This window comes from Dioscorea cayenensis, chromosome 11 (assembly GCF_009730915.1).
Source record: "Dioscorea cayenensis subsp. rotundata cultivar TDr96_F1 chromosome 11, TDr96_F1_v2_PseudoChromosome.rev07_lg8_w22 25.fasta, whole genome shotgun sequence".
NCBI classification, from domain to species: Eukaryota; Viridiplantae; Streptophyta; class Magnoliopsida; order Dioscoreales; family Dioscoreaceae; genus Dioscorea; species Dioscorea cayenensis.
This window is the reverse complement of record NC_052481.1, coordinates 9,657,655-9,681,618: the sequence shown is the minus strand read 5'-3', so window position 1 is coordinate 9,681,618 and position 23,964 is coordinate 9,657,655. Positions and strand designations below refer to the sequence as shown.

General features: G+C 54.7%; 1 protein-coding gene, 1 non-coding gene and 1 pseudogene across 2 annotated transcripts; 2 read left to right on the top strand and 1 right to left on the bottom strand.

Moving 5' to 3' along the window:
• Positions 1 to 10,034: 10,034 nt before the first annotated feature.
• LOC120271595 (elastin-like) lies at positions 10,035 to 11,030 on the top strand. The gene has a single exon (XM_039278276.1). The coding sequence runs from the start codon at positions 10,035 to 10,037 to the stop codon at positions 11,028 to 11,030; it is 996 nt and encodes a 331-aa protein (XP_039134210.1).
• A 3,391-nt stretch (positions 11,031 to 14,421) lies between these two features.
• On the top strand, positions 14,422 to 14,578 carry LOC120272920. The gene has a single exon (XR_005540452.1). It is a non-coding gene; the product is annotated as a 5.8S ribosomal RNA (ribosomal RNA).
• Positions 14,579 to 14,870: 292 nt separating this feature from the next.
• Positions 14,871 to 15,536, bottom strand: LOC120271594 (annotated as a pseudogene).
• Positions 15,537 to 23,964: the final 8,428 nt, after the last annotated feature.

Here is a 23,964-nt window from a genome sequence, read left to right as displayed (position 1 = left end):
ACCCCAAGGGGCGAAGTTTCATCAAAAACGCACGAGTGGATCGGGAGATGACACGGAGCGCGCCTTCCCGCCGTCAGGACGCCGCGCCGGGCGCCTGGGGCCGCCGGGCCGTCCGGGCGACGGCGGCATCCCGGCCCGGCGCCCCCGCCCCATCGCTTTGGCATCACATGAAAACCCCCGGGCGAAGTTTCACGGATTTTGATGACCGTAGCCAATGTTCGATCGGGGAGTATGCGTAGGCGCTGGACGGCCGGGTCGGTCGACTTTTGGAATTCGCCGGGGACCATCGCGGATGGATTTGTCATCATAAAAACCCCAAGGGGCGAAGTTTCATCAAAAACGCACGAGTGGATCGGGAGATGACACGGAGCGCGCCCTTCCCGCCGTGGTGACGCCGCGCCGGCGCCCTGGGCCGCTGGGCCGTCCCGGGCGACGGCGGCATCCCGGCCCGGCGCCCCCGCCCCCATCGCTTTGGCATCACATGAAAACCCCCGGGCGAAGTTTCACGGATTTTGATGACCGTAGCCAATGTTCGATCGGGAGTATGCGCGCGCGCTGGACGGCCGGTCGGTCGACTTTTGAATCTCGCCGGGGACCATCGCGGATGGATTTGTCATCATAAAAACCCCAAGGGGCGAAGTTTCATCAAAAACGCACGAGTGGATCGGGAGATGACACGGAGCGCCGCTCTTCCCGTCGTGTGACGCCGCCGGGCCGCCGGGCCGCCGGGGTCGTCCGGGCGACGGCGGCATCCCGCCCGGCGCCCCCCGCCCCATCGCTTTGGCATCACATGAAAACCCCCGGGCGAAGTTTCACGGATTTTGGATGACCGTAGCCAATGTTCGATCGGGGAGTATGCGCCGGCGCTGGACGGCCGGGTCGGTCGACTTTTGAATCTCGCCGCGGGACCATCGCGGATGGATTTGTCATCATAAAAACCCCAAGGGGCGAAGTTTCATCAAAAACGCACGAGTGGATCGAGATGACACGGAGCGCCGCCCTTCCCGCTCGGTGAAGTCGCGCCGGGGCCGCTGGGGCCGTCCCGGGCGACGGCGGCATCCCGCCCGCGCCCCCGCCCCATCGCTTTGGCATCACATGAAAACCCCCGGGCGAAGTTTCACGGATTTTGATGACCGTAGCCAATGTTCGATCGGGGAGTATGCGCCGGCGCTGGACGGCCGGGTCGGTCGACTTTTGAATCTCGCCGCGGGACCATCGCGGATGGATTTGTCATCATAAAAACCCCAAGGGGCGAAGTTTCATCAAAAACGCACGAGTGGATCGGGAGATGACACGGAGCGCGCTCTTCCCGCTGCGGTGACGCCGCGCCGGGGCCGCTCGGGGCCGTCCCGGGCGACGGCGGCATCCCGCCCGGCGCCCCCGCCCCATCGCTTAGCATCACATGAAAACCCCCCGGGCGAAGTTTCACGGATTTTGGATGACCGTAGCCAATGTTCGATCGGGGAGTATGCGCCGGGCGCTCGGACGGCCGGGTCGGTCGACTTTGAATTCGCCGTGGACCATCGCGGATGGATTTGTCATCATAAAAACCCCAAGGGGCGAAGTTTCATCAAAAACGCACGAGTGGATCGGGAGATGACACGGAGCGCGCTCTTCCCGCTGCGGGTGACGCCGCCGGGCCGCCGGGCCGCCGGGGCCGTCCGGGCGACGGCGGTATCCCGGCCCGCGCCCCCCGCCCCATCGCTTTGGCATCACATGAAAACCCCCCGGACGAAGTTTCACGGATTTTGGATGACCGTAGCCAATGTTCGATCGGGGAGTATGCGTCGGCGCCGGACGGCCGGGTCGGTCGACTTTTGGAATTCGCCGGGGACCATCGCGGATGGATTTGTCATCATAAAAACCCCAAGGGGCGAAGTTTCATCAAAAACGCACGAGTGGATCGGGAGATGACACGTAGCGCGCCTCTTCCCGCCGGTAGACGCCGCGCCGGGCGCCGCCGGGCCGTCCGGGTCGACGGGCGGCGTCCCCGGCCCGGCGCACCCGCCCCATCGTTTGGCATCACATGAAACCCCTCGGGCGAAGTTTCACGGATTTTGGATGATCGTAGCCAACGCTTGATCGGGAGTATGCGCCGCTGCCGGGACGGGCGGTCGGTCGACTTTTGGAATTCGCCGCGGGACCATCGCGGATGGATTTGTCATCATAAAAAACCCCCAGGGGTGAAGTTTCATCAAAAACGCACGAGTGGATTGGGAGATTACCGGAGTTGGTCGCCATCGCAGTGGCGCCAGCCCGCGCCGCTACCGGCCAGCCTGCTCGGGTAACGTGCGCAGTGAGCGGCCCAGAAAAAAGGGGGGTCTCAGAGACCCTTTGTACCCCCGGGGTTGCCTTTGGGGGATGTTTTTGCAGGTTATATAGGGGGAAGGCAATTTTTTTCCCCCATGGGCGGGCGCGCGCGCCCATGCGCGCGCGGCCACGCCGCCGCGCCACGCCAGCACGGCACCACCCGCCGCCGTGGGCGGGTGGGCTGGCCACCGCCGCAGGTGGCCGGGTGGGCCGGGCCACCACCGCCGGCCACCCCCGCCGGCCGCCGGCCACCGGCCGGCCGGACTCGGCGAGCTCCGGCCGGACTCCGGCGAGCTCCGGCAGGCCTCCGGGCGAGCTCCGACGCGCCTAATGGCCTCAGAAAAACTTGCCCCGCGCGCCCATTGGCCTAGAAAAACTTGCCCCTGCCAGCCCATTGGCCTCAGAAAAACTTGCCCCGGCTCGCCCATTGGCCTAGAAAACTTGCCCCGGCGCGCCCAATGGCCCAGAAAACTTGCCCCGGCTCGCCCATTGGCCTAGAAAACTTGCCCCGGCGCGCACAATGGCCCAGAAAACTTGCCCCGGCGCGCACAATGGCCCAGAAAACTTGCCCCGGCACGCCCAATGGCCCAGTAAAAACTTGCCCGGCGCGCCCAATGGCCCAGAAAAACTTGCCCCGCGCGCACAATGGCCCAGAAAACTTGCCCCGCCGCGCCCAATGGCCCAGAAAACGTGCCCCGCCGCGCCCAATGGCCCAGAAAACGTGCCCCGGCGCGCACAATGGCCCAGAAAACCTGCCCCGGCGCGCACAATGGCCCAGAAAACTTGCCCCGGCGCGCACAATGGCCCAGAAAACTTGCCCCGGCGCGCACAATGGCCCAGAAAACTTGCCCGGCGCGCCCAATGGCCCAGAAAACCTGCCCCGGCGCGCCCAATGGCCCAGAAAACCTGCCCCGGCGCGCCCAATGGCCCAGAAAACCTGCCCCGGCGCGCCCAATGGCCCAGAAAAACCTGCCCCGGCCGAACAATGGCCCGTAAAAACCTGCCCCGCACGCACAATGGCCCGTAAAACTTGCCCCGCCGCCCCCTAATGGCTCCGTAAAAACTTGCCCCGACGGTCAAGGTGGTCGGTATGGCACCACATTCCCGAAATGGGGTTAAGTGGCCTTTCTAAAAAAAGGGGGGGGTCTCAGCGCCCTTTGTACCCCTCGGGTTGCTATGGGCCGGATGTTTTGCAGTGTATAGTAAGGGGAGGACACCTCCTCCCCCAACGGATGTAGGTGCGGGCGAGCTCGCTATGCCGCCGGTGGGAAAAATGGGCCATTTTTTTCGACCGAGACCGTGACGCAAGGACCCATATATAAATTTAAGAAGAAGAAGAAGAAGGAGGGAGGGAGGGACGGACGGGACGGACTGCAGGGGGTGCCGCCCCAGCACGGTGTGCCGGGCGCCGCCGGGCCGTCCCGGTCGACGGGCGGCGCCCTCGAACCGGCGCCCCCGCCCCATCGCTTTGGCATCACATGAAACCCCTCGGGCGAAGTTTCACGGATTTTGGATGATCGTAGCCAACGCTTGATCGGGAGTATGAGTCGCCGCCGGACGGCCGGGTCGGGTCGACTTTTGGAATCTCGCCGCGGGACCATCGCGGATGGATTTGTCATCATAAAAACCCCAAGGGGCGAAGTTTCATAAAAAAACGCACGAGTGGATCGAGATGACACGTAGCGCCGCCTTCCCGCCGCAGGACGCCGCGCTGGGCGCCGCCGGGCCGTCTCGGTCGACGGCGGCGTCCCCTGCCCGGCGCCCCCTGCCCCATCGTTTGGCATCACATGAAACCCCTCGGGCGAAGTTTCACGGATTTTTGGATGATCGTAGCCAACGCTTGATCGGGGAGTATGCGTCGCTGCCGGACGGGCGGTCGGTCGACTTTGGAATCTCGCCGCGGGACCATCGCGGATGGATTTGTCATCATAAAAACCCCTCAGGGGTGAAGTTTCATCAAAAAAACGCACGAGTGGATTGGGAGATTACCGGAGTTGGGCGCCATCGCAGTGGCGCCAGCCCGCGCCGCTACCGGCCAGCCCTGCTCGGTAACGTGCGCAGTGAGCGGCCCAGAAAAAAGGGGGGTCTCAGAGACCCTTTGTACCCCCGGGGTTGCCTTGGGGGGGATGTTTTGCAGGTTATATAGGGGGAAGGCAATTTTTTTCCCCCCATGGGCGGCGCGCGCGCCCATGCGCGCGCTGCCACGCCGCGCCGCGTCACGCCAAGACGGCGCCACCCGCCGCCGGGTGGGCGGGTGGGCTGGCCACCGCCGCAGGTGGCCGGGTGGGCTGGCCACCACCGCCGGCCACCCCCGCCGGCCGCCGGCCACCGGCCGGCCGGACTCCGGCGAGCTCCGGCCGGACCTGGGAGCTCCGGCCGGACTCCGGCGAGCTCCGGCCGGACTCGGGAGCTCCCGCAGGCCTCCGGCGAGCTCCGACGCGCCTAATGGCCCAGAAAAACTTGCCCCGCGCGCCCATTGGCCTAGAAAAACTTGCCCCTGCCAGCCCATTGGCCCTAGAAAAACTTGCCCCGCGCGCCCATTGGCCCTAGAAAAACTTGCCCCTGCCAGCCCATTGGCCCTAGAAAAACTTGCCCCGCGCGCCCAATGGCCCAGAAAACTTGCCCGGCGCGCCCAATGGCCCAGAAAACTTGCCCGGCGCGCCCAATGGCCCAGAAAACGTGCCCCGGCGCGCACAATGGCCCAGAAAACTTGCCCCGGCGCGCCCAATGGCCCAGAAAACCTGCCCCGGCGCGCACAATGGCCCAGAAAACCTGCCCCGGCGCGCACAATGGCCCAGAAAACTTGCCCCGGCGCGCCCAATGGCCCAGAAAACCTGCCCCGGCGCGCACAATGGCCCAGAAAACCTGCCCCGGCGCAGCACAATGGCCCAGAAAAACCTGCCCTCGCGCGCACAATGGCCCGTAAAAACTTGCCCCGCCGCACAATGGCCCAGTAAAACTTGCCCCTGCGCGCCCAATGGCCCGTAAAAAACTTGCTCCCGCCGCGCCCATTGGCCTAGAAAAACTTGCCCCGCCCGCCCTAATGGCTCTAGAAAAACTTGCCCCGACGGTCAAGGTGACACGGAGCGCCGCCCTGTCCCGCCGTCGGGACGCCGCGCCGGGCGCCGCCGGGCCGCCCGGGCGACGGCGGCGTCCCCGTCCGCGCCCCTGCCCCATCGCTTTGGCATCACATGAAACCCCTCGGGCGAAGTTTCACGGATTTTGGATGATCGTAGCCAACGCTTGATCGGGAGTATGAGTCGCGCCGGACTGCCGGGTCGGTCGACTTTTGGTATCTCGCCGCGGACCATCGCGGATGGATTTGTCATCATAAAAACCCCAAGGGGCGAAGTTTCATCAAAAACGCACGAGTGGATCGGGAGATGACACGTAGCGCCGCTCTTCCCCGCTGCAGGACGCCGCGCCGGGCGCCGCCGGGGCCGTCTCGTCGACGGCGGCGTCCCTGCCCGGCGCCCCCTGCCCCATCGTTTGGCATCACATGAAACCCCTCGGGCGAAGTTTCACGGATTTTGGATGATCGTAGCCAACGCTTGATCGGGGAGTATGCGCCGCTGCCGGACGGGCGGTCGGTCGACTTTTGGAATCTCGCCGCGGGACCATCGCGGATGGATTTGTCATCATAAAAAACCCCCAGGGGTGAAGTTTCATCAAAAACGCACGAGTGGATTGGGAGATTACCGGAGTTGGGCGCCATCGTGCGGCGTCAGCCCGCGCCGCTACCGGCCAGCCCGCTCGGTAACGTGCGCAGTGAGCGGCCCAGAAAAAAGGGGGGTCTCAGAGACCCTTTGTACCCCCGGGGTTGCCTTGGGGGGGATGTTTTGCAGGTTATATAGGGGGAAGGCAATTTTTTTCCCCCCATGGGCGGCGCGCGCGCGCCCATGCGCGCGCGCGTCACGCCGCGCCGTGCCACGCCGCACGGCGCCACCCGCCGCCGGTGGGCGGGTGGGCTGGCCACCGCCGCAGGTGGCCGGGTGGGCCGGCCACCACCGCCGGCCACCCCCGCCGGCCGCCGGCCACCGGCCGGCCGGACTCCGGCAAGCTCCGGCCGGACTCCGGCGAGCTCCGGCCGGCCTCCGGCGAGCTCCGGCCGGCCTCCGGCGAGCTCCGGCAGGCCTCCGGCGAGCTCCCGCAGGCCTCCCGGCGAGCTCCCGACGTGCCCTAATGGCCTCAGAAAAACTTGCCCCGCGCGCCCATTGGCCTAGAAAAACTCTGCCCCTGCCAGCCCATTGGCCTCAGAAAAACTTGCCCCGGCGCGCCCATTGGCCTAGAAAACTTGCCCCGGCTAGCCCATTGGCCTAGAAAACTTGCCCCGGCGCGCCCAATGGCCCAGAAAACTTGCCCGGCGCGCCCAATGGCCCAGAAAACTTGCCCGGCGCGCCCAATGGCCCAGAAAACGTGCCCCGGCGCGCACAATGGCCCAGAAAACCTGCCCCGGCGCGCACAATGGCCCAGAAAACTTGCCCCGGCGCGCACAATGGCCCAGAAAACCTGCCCCGGCGCGCACAATGGCCCAGAAAACCTGCCCCGGCGCGCACAATGGCCCAGAAAACTTGCCCCGCGCGCACAATGGCCCAGAAAACTTGCCCCGCCAAGCACAATGGCCCGTAAAAACTTGCCCCGCGCGCCCTAATGGCCCAGAAAAACTTGCCCCGCCGCGCCCATTGGCCTAGAAAAGTTGCCCCGACGGTCAAGGTGACACGGATCGCGCCTCGTCCCCGCCGTGGGACGCCGCGCCGGGCGCCGCCGGGCCGCCCGGGCGACGGGCGGCGTCCCCAGTCCGCGCCCCCGCCCCATCGCTTTGGCATCACATGAAAACCCCCGGGCGAAGTTTCACGGATTTTTGGATGACCGTAGCCAATGTTTGATCGGGGAGTATGCGCCGGGCGTCGGACGGCCGGTCGGTCGACTTTCGAATCTCGCCGCGGGACCATCGCGGATGGATTTGTCATCATAAAAAACCCCCAGGGGCGAAGTTTCATCAAAAAAACGCACGAGTGGATTGGGAGATTACCGGAGTTAGGGCGCCATCGCAGCGGCGCCAGCCCGCGCCGCTACCGGCCAGCCCTGCTCGGTAACGTGCGCAGTGAGCGGCCCAGAAAAAAGGGGGGTCTCAGAGACCCTTTGTACCCCCGGGGTTGCCTTGGGGGGGATGTTTTGCAGGTTATATAGGGGAAGGCAATTTTTTTTCCCCCATGGCGCGCGCGCGCGCCCATGCGCGCGCGCCACGCCGCCGCCGCGCCACGCCGCACGGCACCACCCGCCGCCGGTGGGCGGGTGGGCTGGCCACCGCCGCAGGTGGCCGGGTGGGCCGGGCCACCACCGCCGGCCACCCCCGCCGGCCGCCGGCCACCGGCCGGCCGGACTCCGGCGAGCTCCGGCCGGACTCCGGCGAGCTCCGGCCGGACTCGGCGAGCTCCGGCCGGACCCGGCGAGCTCCGCAGGGCCTCCCGGGCGAGCTCCGACGCTGCCTAATGGCCTCAGAAAAACTTGCCCCGCGCGCCCATTGGCCTAGAAAAACTTGCCCCTGCCAGCCCATTGGCCTCAGAAAAACTTGCCCCGGCTCGCCCATTGGCCTAGAAAACTTGCCCCGGCGCGCCCAATGGCCCAGAAAACTTGCCCCGGCACGCACAATGGCCCAGAAAACTTGCCCCGGCTCGCCCATTGGCCTAGAAAACTTGCCCCGGCGCGCCCAATGGCCCAGAAAACTTGCCCCGGCGCGCACAATGGCCCAGAAAACTTGCCCCGGCGCGCACAATGGCCCAGTAAAACTTGCTCCCCGGCGCGCCCAATGGCCCAGAAAACCCGCCCCGGCGCGCACAATGGCCCAGAAAAACCTGCCCCGGCGGGCACAATGGCCCAGAAAAACTTGCCCCGGCGCGCCCAATGGCCCAGAAAAATCTTGCCCCGGCGCGCCCAATGGCCCAGAAAAACCCTGCCCCGGCGCGCACAATGGCCCAGAAAACCTGCCCCGGCGCGCACAATGGCCCAGAAAACTTGCCCCGGCGCGCACAATGGCCCAGAAAACTTGCCCCGGCGCGCACAATGGCCCAGAAAACTTGCCCCGGCGCGCCCAATGGCCCAGAAAACTTGCCCGGCGCGCCCAATGGCCCAGAAAACTTGCCCGGCGCGCCCAATGGCCCAGAAAACTTGCCCCGGCGCGCCCATTGGCCCAGAAAACTTGCCCCGGCGCGCCCAATGGCCCAGAAAACTTGCCCGGCGCGCTCAATGGCCCAGAAAACTTGCCCGGCGCGCCCAATGGCCCAGAAAACTTGCCCCGGCGCGCCCATTGGCCGAGAAAACTTGCCCCGGCGCGCCCAATGGCCCAGAAAACTTGCCCCGGCGCGCCCAATGGCCCAGAAAACTTGCCCCGGCACGCCCAATGGCCCAGAAAACTTGCCGCGCCGCGCCCAATGGCCCAGAAAACTTGCCGCGCCGCGCCCAATGGCCCAGAAAACTTGTCCCGCCGCGCCCAATGGCCCAGAAAACTTGCCCCGCCGCGCACAATGGCCCAGAAAACTTGCCCCGGCGCGCCCAATGGCCCAGAAAAACTCTGCCCCGCCGCGCCCAATGACCCAGAAAAACTTGCCCCGGCGCGCCCATTGGCCCAGAAAAACTTGCCCCGCCGCGCCCAATGGCCCAGAAAAACTTGCCCCGGCGCGCCCAATGGCCCAGAAAAATCTTGCCCCGGCGCGCCCAATGGCCCAGAAAAACTTGCCCCGGCGCGCCCAATGGCCCAGAAAACTTGCCCCGCCGCGCCCATTGGCCCAGAAAACTTGCCCCGGCGCGCCCAATGGCCCAGAAAACTTGCCGCGGCGCGCCCAATGGCCCGGAAAACTTGCCCCGGCGCGCCCAATGGCCCAGAAAACTTGCCCCGGCGCCCAATGGCCTAGAAAACTTGCCACAACGGGCCATGTTACCGAGAAAAACTTGGCCCGACGCTGCTCATTACCGAGAAAAACTTGCCTCGGCGGTTCGCCGTGGGCGTGGTCGGGATGACGGGTTCCGGAAAAAGGACTAGTTTTTGCGAAATGAGGTTAACAGCCCCTTCTCAAAAAAAGGGGGGTCTCAGAGACCCTTTGTACCCCCGGGGTTGCCTTGGGCGGGATGTTTTGCAGGTATAGTAGGGGGTGGGGATATGTTTGGGCAACATGGGCGTGGGCGGGCGCGCGGCTCGCCCTTCGCTCGGGACATGGCGCGCACGGGTTACTGGCATGTCCGGGTGGCTGCCCGTGGGCCACCCGGACCTGGGCCGGTGGGCGGGCGGTGCGGTCGCGCTCGTGGCGGCGCCGCCAGGCCACCGGCCACCCGAATCGTCGGGCCGTGCGCGTTGTGCCCCGGTCCCCGCCGACCACGGCGAGGTGGTTCCGCGCTAACCCGCCTTTTGCACAAGGGCGGGCCCCCAACGGTTCCCCGCCGTCCGCGGCGTGGCGCCGGTGTCCCTCTCGGTAACATGGGCGTGGGCGGAGCGCGGCGCGCCCCATTGCCCGGGACATGGCGCGCACGGCCATGGCACGTCCGGGTGGCTGCCCGTGAGCCACCCCGGTCTTGCCGGGCCGTGCGCGTCGTGCCCCCTTTTCCGCGCTAACCCGCCATTGCACAAGGGCGGTCCCCAACGGTTCCCCGCCGTCCGCGGCGAGGCACCGGTGTCCCTGTCGGTCGCTTGGGCGTGGGGCGGGCGCGCGGCGCGCCCCATCGCCTGGGACATGGCGCGCACGGCTACGGTAAGTCCGGGTGGCTGCCCGTGGGCCACCTCGAACTCGGCCGGTGGCCGGGCGGTGCTGCCGCGCTCGTGGCGGCGCCGCCCGGCCTTCGGCCACCCCGGTCTCGCCGGGCCGTGCGCGTCGTGCCCCCGTTTCCGCGCTAACCCGCCATTGCACAAGGGCGGTCCCCAACGGTTCCCTCGCCGTCCGCGGCGAGGCGCCGGTGTCCCTGTCGGTCACTTGGGCGTGGGCGGCGCGCGGCGCGCCCCCATCGCCTGGGACATGGCGCGCACGGGTCATGGCAAGTCCGGGTGGCTGCCCGTGGGCTACCTCGAACTCGGCCGGTGGCCGGGCGGTGCTGCCGCGCTCGTGGCGGCGCCGCCCGCCTTCGGCCACCCCGGTCTCGCCGGGCCGTGCGCGTCGTGCCCCCGTTTCCGCGCTAACCCGCCATTGCACAAGGGCGGTCCCCAACGGTTCCCTCGCCGTCCGCGGCGAGGCGCCGGTGTCCCTGTCGGTCACTTGGGCGTGGGCGGGCGCGCGGCGCGCCCCATCGCCTGGGACATGGCGCGCACGGTCATGGCAAGTCCGGGTGGCTGCCCGTGGGCCACCCGAACTCGGCCGGTGGCCGGGCGGTGCTGCCGCGCTCGTGGCGGCGCCGCCCGGCCTTCGGCCACCCCGGTCTCGCTGGGCCGTGCGCGCCGTGCCCCCGCTTCCGCGCTAACCCGCCATTGCACAAGGGCGGTCCCCAACGGTTCCCTCGCCGTCCGCGGGCGAGGCGCCGGTGTCCCTGTCGGTCACTTGGGCGTGGGCGGGCGCGGCGCGCCCCATCGCCTGGGACATGGCGCGCACGGCTATGGCAAGTCCGGGTGGCTGCCCGTGGGCCACCTCGAACTCGGCCGGTGGCCGGGCGGTGCCGCCGCGCTCGTGGCGGCGCCGCCCGGCCTTCGCCACCCCGGTCCCGCTGGGCCGTGCGCGTCGTGCCCCCGCTTTCCGCGCTAACCCGCCATTGCACAAGGGCGGTCCCCAACGGTTCCCTCGCCGTCCGCGGGCGAGGCGCCGGTGTCCCTGTCGGTCACTTGGGCGTGGGGCGAGGCGCGGCGCGCCCCATCGCCTCGGGACATGGCGCGCACGGCCATGGCAAGTCCGGGTGGCTGCCCGTGGCCACCTGAACTCGGCCGGTGGCCGGGCGGTGCTGCCGCGCTCGTGGCGGCGCCGCCCGGCCTTCGGCCACCCCGGTTTTGCCGGGCCGTGCGCGCCGTGCCCCCGCTTTCCGCGCTAACCCGCTATTGCACAAGGGCGGTCCCTCAACGGCGCCCCGCCGTTCGCGGGCGGCGCCCGGTGTCCCTATAATCGGTTTTTCGCCCGCTATGCGTACCGCAAGGCACTCGCGGATCGGCCCGGCCCATTAATTGAGGGCTCTGTGGCTCTGCTCACCCAGGCGCGCAAGCGCGGCTGTCCCGTCCCCTCGTCGGGTGCTCCTGCCCCGCGCGCGCAAGCGCCGCATCCTATCATGATCGTGCTCGGCGGAGCCTTCGCGCCGCGCCTCGGTGCCGACCCGCGTCGCCGCCCATCGCCACCCTCCCTCGGGGTGACGCCGGGCGCCGCGGGCAGGGCGGCGAGGCGCGCGCGCGTCGGGTGACCGTGTCGGGCGCGTGAGTTGTCCCGGACTGGCTTTCCCCGACGGGCCCGACGACCTGCCGCGTCCGACCGCCGGGAGGGCGTCCCCTCATTCGGTCCCCCATCCGCGCCCGCCCTCGGGGCGAGGCCTGTTGCTTGTGTTACCGATACCCGCCGCCGAGCGGGAACACCGTGGGTCCCGGTCGATACCAGCGCTAGATCACCTCCGGGCGGCGCGGCTCGTCCGCGCCTCGTCCCCGGCGGTATTGTTCCCCGCCCCCGCCCGCCCTGTCACGCGGTTCGCCCCCGTTGAACTCAACGGGCGCGCGCCCTTTCACGACACGCGGCCGGGGCGCCGGGAGCGCCTCGGATTCGATGTCCCAATTGATGATCGGTCGCGGGGTGGCCGCCGTCCCCTCCCCGCCGCCCCCCGATCTATCGCGTCACCCGCACGCGTCCCCATCCCTCCGGGATTCGAAGGAAAGACGCGGCCGTCGCGCGTCCCCCCGGCGACGTCCCCCCCGAGCGGCACACCCGCCTCCCCGCGGTCCCTGTGGGCCCGGGCGCGGCGCGTGGTCGCGACGGGGCGCGCCCCGGAGGCGCCCGCCGGCCGTCGCCCGTGACGGTGCTACCTGGTTGATCCTGCCAGTAGTCATATGCTTGTCTCAAAGATTAAGCCATGCATGTGCAAGTATGAACTAATTCGGACTCGTGAAACCGCGAATGGCTCATTAAATCAGCTTATAGTTTGTTTGATGGTACCTGCTACTCGGATAACCGTAGTAATTCTAGAGCTAATACGCAACAAACCCCGACTCCGGAAGGGATGCATTTATTAGATAAAGGCCGACGCTGGGCTCGCCCCGCCGCTCGATGATTCATGATAATCTCGACGGATCGCACGGCCCTCGTGCCGGGCGACGCATCATTCAAATTCTCGCCCCTATCAACTTTCGATGGTAGGATAGGGGCCTACCATGGTGGTGACGGGTGACGGAGAATTAGGGTTCGATTCCCGAGAGGGAGCCCTCGAGAAACGGCTACCACATCCAAGGAAGGCAAAGCAAAGCGCAGAAATTACCCAATCCCTCGACACGGGAGGTAGTGACAATAAATAATAATACCGGGCTCCTTCGGGTCTCGGTAATTGGAATGAGTACAATCTAAATCCCTTTAACGAGGATCCATTGAGGGCAAGTCCGGTGCCAGCAGCCGCGGTAATTCCAGCTCCAATAGCGTATATTTAAGTTGTTGCAGCTTAAAAAGCTCAGTAGTCGGACCTTGGGCCGGGCCGGTCGGTCCGCCTCCCGTGTGCACCGGCCGTCCCTGCCCCTCTCGCCGGGCGATGCGCTCCCTGGCCTTAATCGCCGGGTCGTGCCTCCGGCCAGCTATTTTGAAGAAATTAGAGTGCTTTCAAAGCAAGCCCACGCCCGGATACATTAGCATGGGATAACATCATAGGATTCCGGTCCTATTGTGTTGGCCTTCTGGATCGGAGTAATGATTAAGAGGGACAGTCGGGGGCATTCGGATTTCATAGTCGAGGTGAAATTCTTGGATTTATGAAAGACTAACCATCGCGAAAAGCATTTGCCAAGGATGTTTTCATTGATCAAGAACGAAAGTTGGGGGATCGAAGACGATCGATACCGCCCCTAGTCTCAACTATAAACGATGCCGACTGTGGATCGGGCGGATGTTGCTTTTTAGGACTCCGCCAGCACCTTATGAGAAATCAAAGTCTTTGGGTTCCGGGGGAGTATGGTCGCAAGGTCGAAAACTTAAAGGAATTGACTGAAGGGCACCACTCAGAGTGGAGCCCTCGCGGCTTAATTTGACTCAACACGGGGAAACTTACCAGTGTCCAGACATAGCAAGGATTGACAGACCGAGAGCTCTTTCTTGATTCTATGGGTGGTGGTGCATGGCCGCTCTTAGTTGGTGGAGCGATTTGTCCGGGTTAATTCCGATAACGAACGAGACCTCACCGCTAACTAGCTATGCGGAGGAATCCCTCCGCGGCCAGCTTCTTAGAGGGACCGTGGCCGCTTAGGCCACTGGAAGTTTGAGGCAATAACAGGTCCGTGATGCCCTTAGATGTTCCGGGCCGCACGCCGCTACAATCGATGTATTCAACGAGTCTCATAGCCTCGGCCGACAGTGCCCGGGTAATCTTGTAAAATTTCATCGTGATGGGGATAGATCATTGCAATTGTTGGTCTTCAACGAGGAATTCTAGTAAGCGCGAGTCATCAGCTCGCTGACTACGCCCCCTCGCCCTTTGTACACACCGCCCGCCGCTCCCTACCGATTGAATGGTCCGGTGAAGTGTCTCGGATCGCGGGCGACGGGGCGGTCTCGCCGCCCGCGACGCCGCGAGAAGTCCACCCGAACCTTATCATTTAGAGGAAGGAGAAGTCGTAACAAGGTTTCCGTAGGTGAACCTGCGGAAGGATCATTGTCGAGACCCGCCGCAAAACACGCTGAAGACCCGAGAACACGCGGAAGCGGGGCGCGGCCGGGCGGGGAGCGTGGGGCGCAGCGCGAGCGCCGCGTCACTCCCCGCCCGCCCTGCCGGGCGCAGCCGCGCTGACTCCCTGCGCTCCCTCGCCGCCGGCGCCGCCGGGCGGCGCGGGCGGGCGGGCGCGGAGGACACGACTCCCACAACCGGGCGCTGGAAGCGCCAAGGACGCCCTCGACCCGACGCGCTGGCGGCGGCGCTCCCGGGCGCTGCGCGCCGGGCGCGGAGGAAAGAAACGACATCGAGTCACACGACTTTCGCAACGGATATCTCGGCTCGCGATCGATGAAGAACGAAGCGAAATGCGATACTTGGTGTGAATTGCAGTAATCCCGTGAACCATCGAAGTCTTTGAACGCAAGTTGCGCCCGAGGCCACCCGGCCGAGGGCACGCCCGCCTCGGGCGCCACGCTGATCGAGTCGCCCGGCGCGCGCGCGCGGCCGGACGCGGAGATCGGGCCCTCGCCGCGCGGGCGGGTCGAAGACCGGGCGGTCGCCTCCCCGGAGCGGGGCGGGGCGCGACGAAGCGTTGGACCGCCTCGCGCCGAGATCCCGAGGTCGCCGCGCCTCCGCGCGGGGTGGAGGGCACCCTGCGCCGCCAACGGATGACAAGGGCCGCCGCGGAGGGGGTGGGGGATCACCCTCCCCTTCCGCAGGCCCTCGCGCCACGACCCCCGTGTCAGCGGGGCCACCCGCTGAGTTTAAGCATATCAATAAGCGGAGGAAAAGAAACTTACGAGGATTCCCCTAGTAACGGCGAGCGAACCGGGAAGAGCCCAGCTTGAGAATCGGGCGGTGACGCCGCCCGAATTGTAGTCTGCAGAAGCTGCCCTCAGCGACGGACCGGGCCCAAGTCCCCCTGGAAAGGGGTGCCGGAGAGGGTGAGAGCTCCTGTCGCTGCCCGGACCCCCGCCAGCACCACGAGGCGCTGCTCGGCGAGTCGGGTTGTTTGGGGAATGCAGCCCCAATCGGGCGGTAAATTCCGTCCAAGGCTGAATACGGGCGAGAGACCGATAGCGAACAAGTACCGCGAGGGAAAGATGAAAAGGACTTTGAAAAGAGAGTCAAAGAGTGCTTGAAATTGCCGGGAGGGAAGCGGATGGGGGCCGGCGATGCGGCCCGGCCGGATGCGGAACGGCGACGAGCCGGTCCGCCGCTCGGCTCGGGCCGCGGACCGATGCGGGCCGCGCCGGCGGCCGAAGCCCGGGCGGATGACCCCGCCCGAGGAGACGCCGCCGGCGCGGCCGTGGACGGAGCGCGCGCCAGCCCCTCGGCGTGCTCCACCCTGCGGCACGGGCGCGCCCAGGCACCGCCCGTGGGCTCCCCATCCGACCCGCTCTTGAAACACGGACCAAGGAGTCTGACATGCGTGCGAGCCGACGGGCGCGGAAACCCGGAAGGCGCAAGGAAGCTGAAGGGCGGGATCCCCTCGAGGGGTGCACCGCCGACCGACCCCCGATCTTCTCGTGAAGGGTTCGAGTTGGAGCATGCCCTGCCGGGACCCGAAAGATGGTGAACTATGCCTCGAGCGGGGCGAAGCCGAGGAAACTCGGTGGAGGCCCGCAGCGATACCGACGTGCAAATCGCTCGTCTGACTTGGGTATAGGGGCGAAGACTAATCGAACCATCTAGTAGCTGGTTCCCTCCGAAGTTTCCCTCGGATAGCCGGAGCCCGCGCGCGAGTTCTATCGGGTAAAGCCAATGATTAGAGGTATCAAGTAACGCCTTTTTGATTAAAAATAGTAGACATTCTGACAAAGGATTAGGGTTTTGATTCAAATAAAGTAGGCATTAAGATGGCATTTGGGTTTTTGATTGAAAAATAGGTGGCATTTCAATTAAAAACATAGGGATTACTTCGTTTGATATAAAAATAATAGACATTTCTGAAAAAGACACATAGGATTACAAGTTTTTATTGAAATATAGGAGGCATTCGAAAAGAAAATCGGATTAGCTTATTCATTCAAAAATATGAGACATTCCTGAAAAAGAAAAACATTCGGAAAACAAATGATTACGGTTTTGATTCAAACATAAAAATAAGACACATTCTAAAAAGAAAAATATAGGATTAGGGGTTTGATTATAGCATCGATATGAAAAAGAAAAGAAGGATTAGGTTTTTTTATTCAAAAATAGAAGACATTATGAAAAAGAAAATACATGGGTTCGGCTTTTGATTGAAAAACTCGATAAAAAGGATACATCATGAAAAGAAAACATAGGATTCGGATTTTGCTTTCAAAAATAAGAGACATTCTCGAAAAAGTAAGCATTGGATTAGGGTTTCCAATCAAATGTAGTAGCCATTCTCAAAAAACAAAAACATAGGATTAGGGTTTTTGAATGAAAAATAGGAGACATTACTATAAGAAAACATAGGATTACTTATTTGATTCAAAAGTAATGGACATTCTAAAAAGAAAACTTGGGGTTGGGGTTTTTATTGAAATATAGTAGGCATTCCTGGAAAGAAAACATAGGATTAAGTTTTTGATTGAAAAATTGATGAGACATTCCACAAATAAAACATAGGATTAAGGTTTTTGAATGAAAAATAGCATACATTCCCAAATGAAAATATAAGATCAGGGTTATGATTAAAAATAGGGAGGCATTCCAAAAACAAAAACTTAATATTAGGCTTTTGATTAAAAAAATATGAAACATTAAGAAAAGAAAACATACGATTTATTTTTGTTTACAAATTAGGAGACATTCCCAACATATGATTAGGGTTTTGATTAAAAATCTAGTAGGCATTATGAAAAGAAAAAACATAGGATTAGGGTTACGATTTGAAAATAGGAGACATCATCATAAGAAAAAATAGGATTATTCGTTTGATTGAAAAATAAGAGACATTAATATAAGAGAAGATAGGATTAGGGTTTTTGAATAGAAAATGGGAGACATTACAATAAGTAAAGATAGGATTAGAGTTTTGATACAAACATAGTAACAATTCCAAAAATAAACATAGGATGTTGATTTTTATTCAATAATTGGAGGCATTACAAAAAGAAAACGTAGGGATTAGTGTTTTTGATTAAAAATTAGTAGAAATTCCTAAATCAAAAGATAGGATTAGGGTTTGAATAAAAATTAGACATTCCAAAAATGAATACAAAAAGATTAGGGTTTTGATTAAAAATATAAGACATTGCTACAAGAAAAAATATAGGATTAGGGTTTTTATTTGAAAAATAGTAGAAATTCGAAAAGAGAACATAGGATTGGCATTTTGAATAAAAATAAGAGACATTATTTGTAGAAAACATAGGATTAGGGTTTTGATTAAAAACTAAAAAATAGGGGACATTTTAAAAAGAAAAAAACATGGGATTACAGCTTTTGATTAAAATATAGTAGACATTAGCAAAAGAAGACATAGGATTAGTCTTTTAATTAAAAATAGGAGCCATTCTGGAAAGAAACAAAGGCTTAGGGTTTTGATTTAAAAAAATATGAAAAATTAGAGAAATAAAACAAAGGCTTTTTAAAAATATTAAAAAATAGCGGACATTGCCAAAACAAAAACATAAGATCCGGGTTTTTGATTAAAAATAATAGGAATTTACTTAGGATTAGGCTTTTTGATTAAAAAAATATGAGACATTACGTAAAAGAAAAACATACGATTATTGTTTTTGATTATAAAAGACATTTCTATAAAAACATATAGGGATTAGGGATTTGATTAAAAATAGGATGCATTCTGAAAAGAAAAAAACATAAGATTAATGTTTTGATTAAAAATATGAGACATTCTTAAAATAATACATCATATTAAGGTTTTTATTAAAAATTAGCAGAAATTCAAAACAAAAGATAGGATTATGGTTGTGACTATGAGACATTTTGAAAAGAAAAAACGATTAGGGTGGTTATGGCTTTTATTCAAAAACCGATAAAATAAAAAGCCATGAAAAAATAGTATTAGGGTTTTTATTGAAAGATAGGAGACATTTCGAGATATAGGGATTAGTGTTCTAATTCAAAAATAGGAGACATACGAAAGAAAAAAATATCATTAATTTTTTTGAATGAGAAATAGGAGAGATTACAAAAATAAAAACATAGGCTTAGGATTTTGATTCAAATATAGTAGGCATTCCAAAGGAAAACATAGGAATAGTGTTTAATTCAAAAATAGAAGGTATTTCTAAAAAGACAACAAAAGGATTATGTTTTTTTGTTTGAAAAAAATATGAGAAATTCCATAAAGAAAAACATAGGATTAGGGCTTTTATTCAAAAAGAAAAATATTCCCAAAAAGAAAACACATGAAAATTATTTTTGATTGAAAAATATGACATTCCTAAAAAGAAAATTGAGGATTAGTGTTTGGATTAAAAATATTAGAGAGTATGAAAAGAAAAACTTAGGATAAGAATTAGTATTTTTCATTCAAAAAAATAGGAGGCAATATAAAAAAAGAAAATATCGGATTAGGGTTTTGATTCAAAAACAAAAGAATAGGAGGCATTCGAAAAAGAAAAACATAGGATTAGAATTTTGATTGAAAAAAATATGAAATATTCTGAAAAAGAAAACATTGGATTAAAGCTTTTGATTAAAAATGATAGACATTTTTTGTATAGAAAACAATGGATTAGCGTTTTGATTCAAAAATAGAAGACATTCCGGAAAGAAAACATAAAAATTAGGGTATTGATTGAAAAAAAGCAAAAAAAGAGGAGACATTACAAAAAGAAACATAAAATTACGGTTTTGATTAGCGGACATTGTGAAAAAGAAAACATAGGATTAGAGTTTTGTTTCAAAACCGAAAAATTAAACATTCAAAAAAGCAAACATAGGATTAGCATTTTGATTCAAAACAAAAAAATAAGGGACATTCCAAAATGAAAAACATATGATTGGGGTTCAGATTCAGAACTAGAAAAACATTCGAGATGAAATAATAGTATTAAGTTTTTGATTGAAAAAAACAAAATTGGGCGACATTCCGAAAGATAGGAGTAAGTTTTTAGTTGTAAAAATAAGAGACATATCAAATAAGAAAACAAGGGATTAGGGTTTAGATTAAAAATATTAGACATTCCTAAAAAGACAACAAAGGATTAGTGTTTTTCAGTCAAAATTAAAAATAGGGAGACATTTTCGAAAAGGAAAAACATAGGATTACAGTTCGATCCAAAAATAGGAAATATTCTGAAAAATAAAAACATAGTATTAGGGGTTTTGATTGGAAAAATAGGAAACATTTTGAAAAATAAAAACATTGGATTAGGGTTTTGATTGAAAACCGATGAAAAGGAGACATTCGAAAAAGATAACATAGAATTAGTGTTTTTGATTGAAAAAAATAGAGACATCGCAAAAAGAAATCATTGGATTAGGGGTTTCATTCAAAAAAATAGGGGACATTCAAAAAAATTAAAAACATATGATTAAGATTTTTTTACTCAAAAAAATAGGAGACATTCGTTAAGAAAAAAACTTACGACTAGGGTCTTGATTCAAAAAAATAGTAGAGCGTTCCCAAAACAAAAAGAAAGGATTAGGATTTTTGTTTAAAAAAAGTGAGACATTCCTAAAAATGAAACAAAGGATTAGGGTTTTTGATTCAAAAACTACAAAATAGGACACATTCGAATAAAAACATAGGATTAGTGTTTTGTTTAAAAACATAAAAAGGCATTCGGAAATGAAAAATGAAATGATTATAGCTTTAAGCTGAAAAAAATAAGAGACATTCCAAAACATAAAATTAGGCTATTGATTCAAATATACGAGACATTCCTAAAAGAAAACATAGGATTAGGGTTTTGATTGAAAAATAGGAGACACTATGATAAGAAAATATAGGATTAGGGTTTTGATTGGAAAATAGGAGACATTACTATTAGAAAACATAGAATTATGGTTTTTGAATGACAAATGGGAGATATTTGATGAGTGCACTTTTATATACATGTTTTCATACCTTAATTCAATCATTTCACTTGTTCTCAAAGCATACTTTTTGTGCATGTGCATTGCTATTCAGGGTATTTCTGCTGTTTGTGCGGGAATAGGGGCTCGGCGTTACTTGGAGTGAAAATCGGTAAGAAAAAAATGGGAAAAATGCTTTATAAGTGCTAAGTGCCCAAGCTGGACACGGGTGAGACACGCTCGTGTCATCCCATCGAATATTTCAGCCCGGTGTGTGTTCCAATGAGAAATCCATGTAGGAGGGTGTTCTCAAGCTCAACATGGTTTTAGACAAGATCGTGTCCTTACTACTAAATAACCCAGCCGAAGATAATTTTTATTCAAGAAGAGGAGACACGCCTTTGGGTGCCCTCGACATGATCATGGTCTACCTCACTGCGCAGTCGAGACACAATCGTGTCCCTCCCATCGAATCTTCCAGGAGAGCACTCTACCATTTCAAACAAAAACTTCATTGATAGTGTTCTTTTTCTTTACTTCTTTTTATACTTTTATTTCTCTTTGTTAATCTAAACATCAATTCGATTTTAACGAGAAATCAGTGATAAGTCAATACTTTAAGTCCAATCCTCGTGGTTTGGCAACCCTATCCCTCATGGGTATAATTATATTACTTGTGTGTGACCAGTGCACTTGCGGTCAACACATCAATATTACAATAACAAAACATAGGATTATGGTTTTTATTGAAAAAAGCTGAGTCATTTCAAAAAGAAAACATAGGATTAGGGTTTTGATTGAAAAAAATAGGAGACATTTCAATAATAAAACATAGTATTACTTGTTTTGATTATAACCCAAAAAGATAGGGGACATTTCTAAAAATAAAATATAGGATTATGGTTTTTGATTAAATAATTGTAGACGATTCCGTAAAGAAAATGTAGGATTAGTGTTTTGATTGGAAAAATAGAAAAACATTCTCAAAAGAAAAACATAATATTAGGGGTTTTGATTCAAAAAAATAGGAGCCATTCTCATGGGGGACGCAAGTATGCATAGCTATCGCGTAATAAAGTGTGTGTAAAAATGTAGAGTGTCAGTCTATAGGGAAGAAAGTGAATACTAGTAGTAACCATAAATTTGAAAAAAATAGCTTGAATAGTGAAGTGATGTGTGTGTAAACAAAAGTAGAAGAATACTAGAAATAACATGAGAGAAGTCAAGGAAGAAAGCGATGTTTGGGGCATAGCATCACTCTAGGGTTTATAAAGTGCAGGGAAAAGGTTATCTAAACATGCAATCCTATTTGGATCGAAAAAGTTCCCTACAAGTATACAAAACCTTGATTTCTCGGGTGAAGAGTAGCGAATCGAGTGCAAAAGCTTATCTGAGATATCCACCAAATCACATTAACAATCTACAAAAACCATATTGTGGAGTAGTGACAATTTCTTGAGTGAGACAATCTCTTCAAAAAAAGATCATCGCTAATCTAAATGCAGAGTAGAGATGCGATTTCTCCCTAAAATCTGCTCCACATGATTGTAAAGAGCATGAAGATTCTCACTAATTAAATCGGAAGGATTATGGGAGACAAGGTCTCTTATATACCTTAACCGAGAGGATACCCACTATTCTCTCGAATTGCGGCAAGACTATGCTAGGGTCGGAATTTCTTCTCATCATGTAGCAACACCAAATATGATGCACTAGGGGCTTTTCGCCTCATTAGCAATCATGAACTCAATCACACAATTAGGTTAAATAGATATGATTGCAAATAAGAAATTGAAAGAGAGTAAGCAATCAAGATATAAAGAAAGAAGAAAAAACACAAGAGCCACAAAACCCCTCTTCTCAATCTCTAGGATTAAGAATCACGGGAGGAGTTGCTCGAAAAAGCATCCACGCATCGTTTGCCAAGATTATCTTGACGTCTACAATCTTCAATCCCCTTGATAATAGGTTGGAATCCCCTCCAAATTGTTTCTTAAACACCATAGATTTATCCCCTTTCTCCCAAAAACATCACCTCAATAGGCACTCTTAAGAATAGACTAGACCAAGTGAAAGTGGCCCTAAAAATCCTCAACAATTATATTTATACCACTGCGACTTATGGGATGCTTACTTGTGTGCTGAACTAGGTTGTAAGGGAGCTGCAAAAGATGGTCATGAGCCTTACAAGTACACTTACAACTGTAAGCCACATCCATAAGGTCTTCTATTTGTGTTACAGATCAATATACGGAAGTAACGGATGGACTATAACCTTCATTGTTTTGCTTTTTATGACCATCCTTGCGGGAGTAAGTTCTATTCAGTAAGCTCCTTTAGATGGGCTTTACGGGCATGAACCTTTCCCGTAAGGTTCTTTTGATTTGCCTCTAAATCCTCTTTACGGGCATAAGCATCTTGACAAGGTCCTCTAAATTTGACTTACTCGCCATAATGACGATCAAAAAAGTCGTTGGTAAGCTACCCTAGTTTGCCTTGTCCTTAACTAATTGATGACGAGAGAAATACAAATCCATCGTTTTGGGTCTAAAATGTTTTCTTTGGCTTTCTCTCATCTTTAAGCGCTGCACTAAGCCTGGGAATACAAAACACACGATATTTAGCATCAAATTCCACATTATGGTTCTAATATATGCCAAATGAATGTACAAATAGATATGAAATACATGAAGAATGTTCACCCATTAAATGCTCCCACACTTAAGCTTTTGCTTGTCCTCAAGCAAAGTAGAACACTACAAATCAAGTGGAAGAAGTGTGTGACTTTGAGTGCTAAAGAATTTAGGAGTTTCACAAGTACTTTGGTTTTTCACAACACAAGAATGCTAAAAATTTTGAGCCCCAAAAATAGTGTACATTCTATTCTAGATTAGCAGTGCGTGTCTATGTTGCAACTTAATACTTCACTTCTTTCGATCTAGAGGATTTCCAAAAGCAAATAACCACAAAAACAACTTCTCATACCCGAGGTGGTAGCTTCACAAATCTCCCAAGGTAGCCCTTTCCCGTGAACGTTCAATAGGTGGCTTTCACATTTACAAGAGAGGTATCTCTTTCCACATCTTTTACTAACAAAATTATGGCAACTTTCACTCACCTATAGAGGTAGCTCTTTCTCTCATTACGGCATACATGGTATTCGACTTATCAAGATTTGCTTCACACTTATAATATGGATGGTATTTTTTGTTTCTCAACTTTTTTTGATTTCTTTTTCAAACAAATTCTTTCAAATTTGTAAAACTTTTTCTTTACAAGAAGGACAATGAATAAAACTAAAGGAAGTCCAGCATGGTCTAAGTCACTACAATAGAGAAATTGTGTTCTCTAATTAGGGTGAATAACTAAGAATAGCATGCACACTAAAAAAATAGATTCAAAAATGGAACAAACTCGCAAGTATCCACCCCAATACTAAGAGACTCCTCTGCATTTCCAAAACACCATCATTAGCCATACTTGGCATGTAGAAAAAGAGACAATGAAATATAAACCCTCCTCCACACTTAAACCTTACATTGTCCTCAATGTGTACAAAAGAGAAACATACAAGGCAATGCAAATAATATTACGGAGGTAATGGAATACGATTACTTCTTTGGTTCACATTTGTAAAATTATTAAAAGCTTGGAACCGGCCTAGTGTGTCGGGTTATTGTGCCCTAGTAGCTTGGGGGGTCACTCAAGGTCAAGAAGTGAATGAGTGAGCAAGCCCTTTATAATTGAGGATGGTGGGTATTGCATATAAGTCCTGTGAGGTGTAAAGGAAGAACATTAAAGCTCAACAAAATAAAAAAATAATAAAAACAGAAAATACAATCCACTAACGAGTCTCAAAAAAATAAGTACAAACTAGGTAGGGCCAACCCT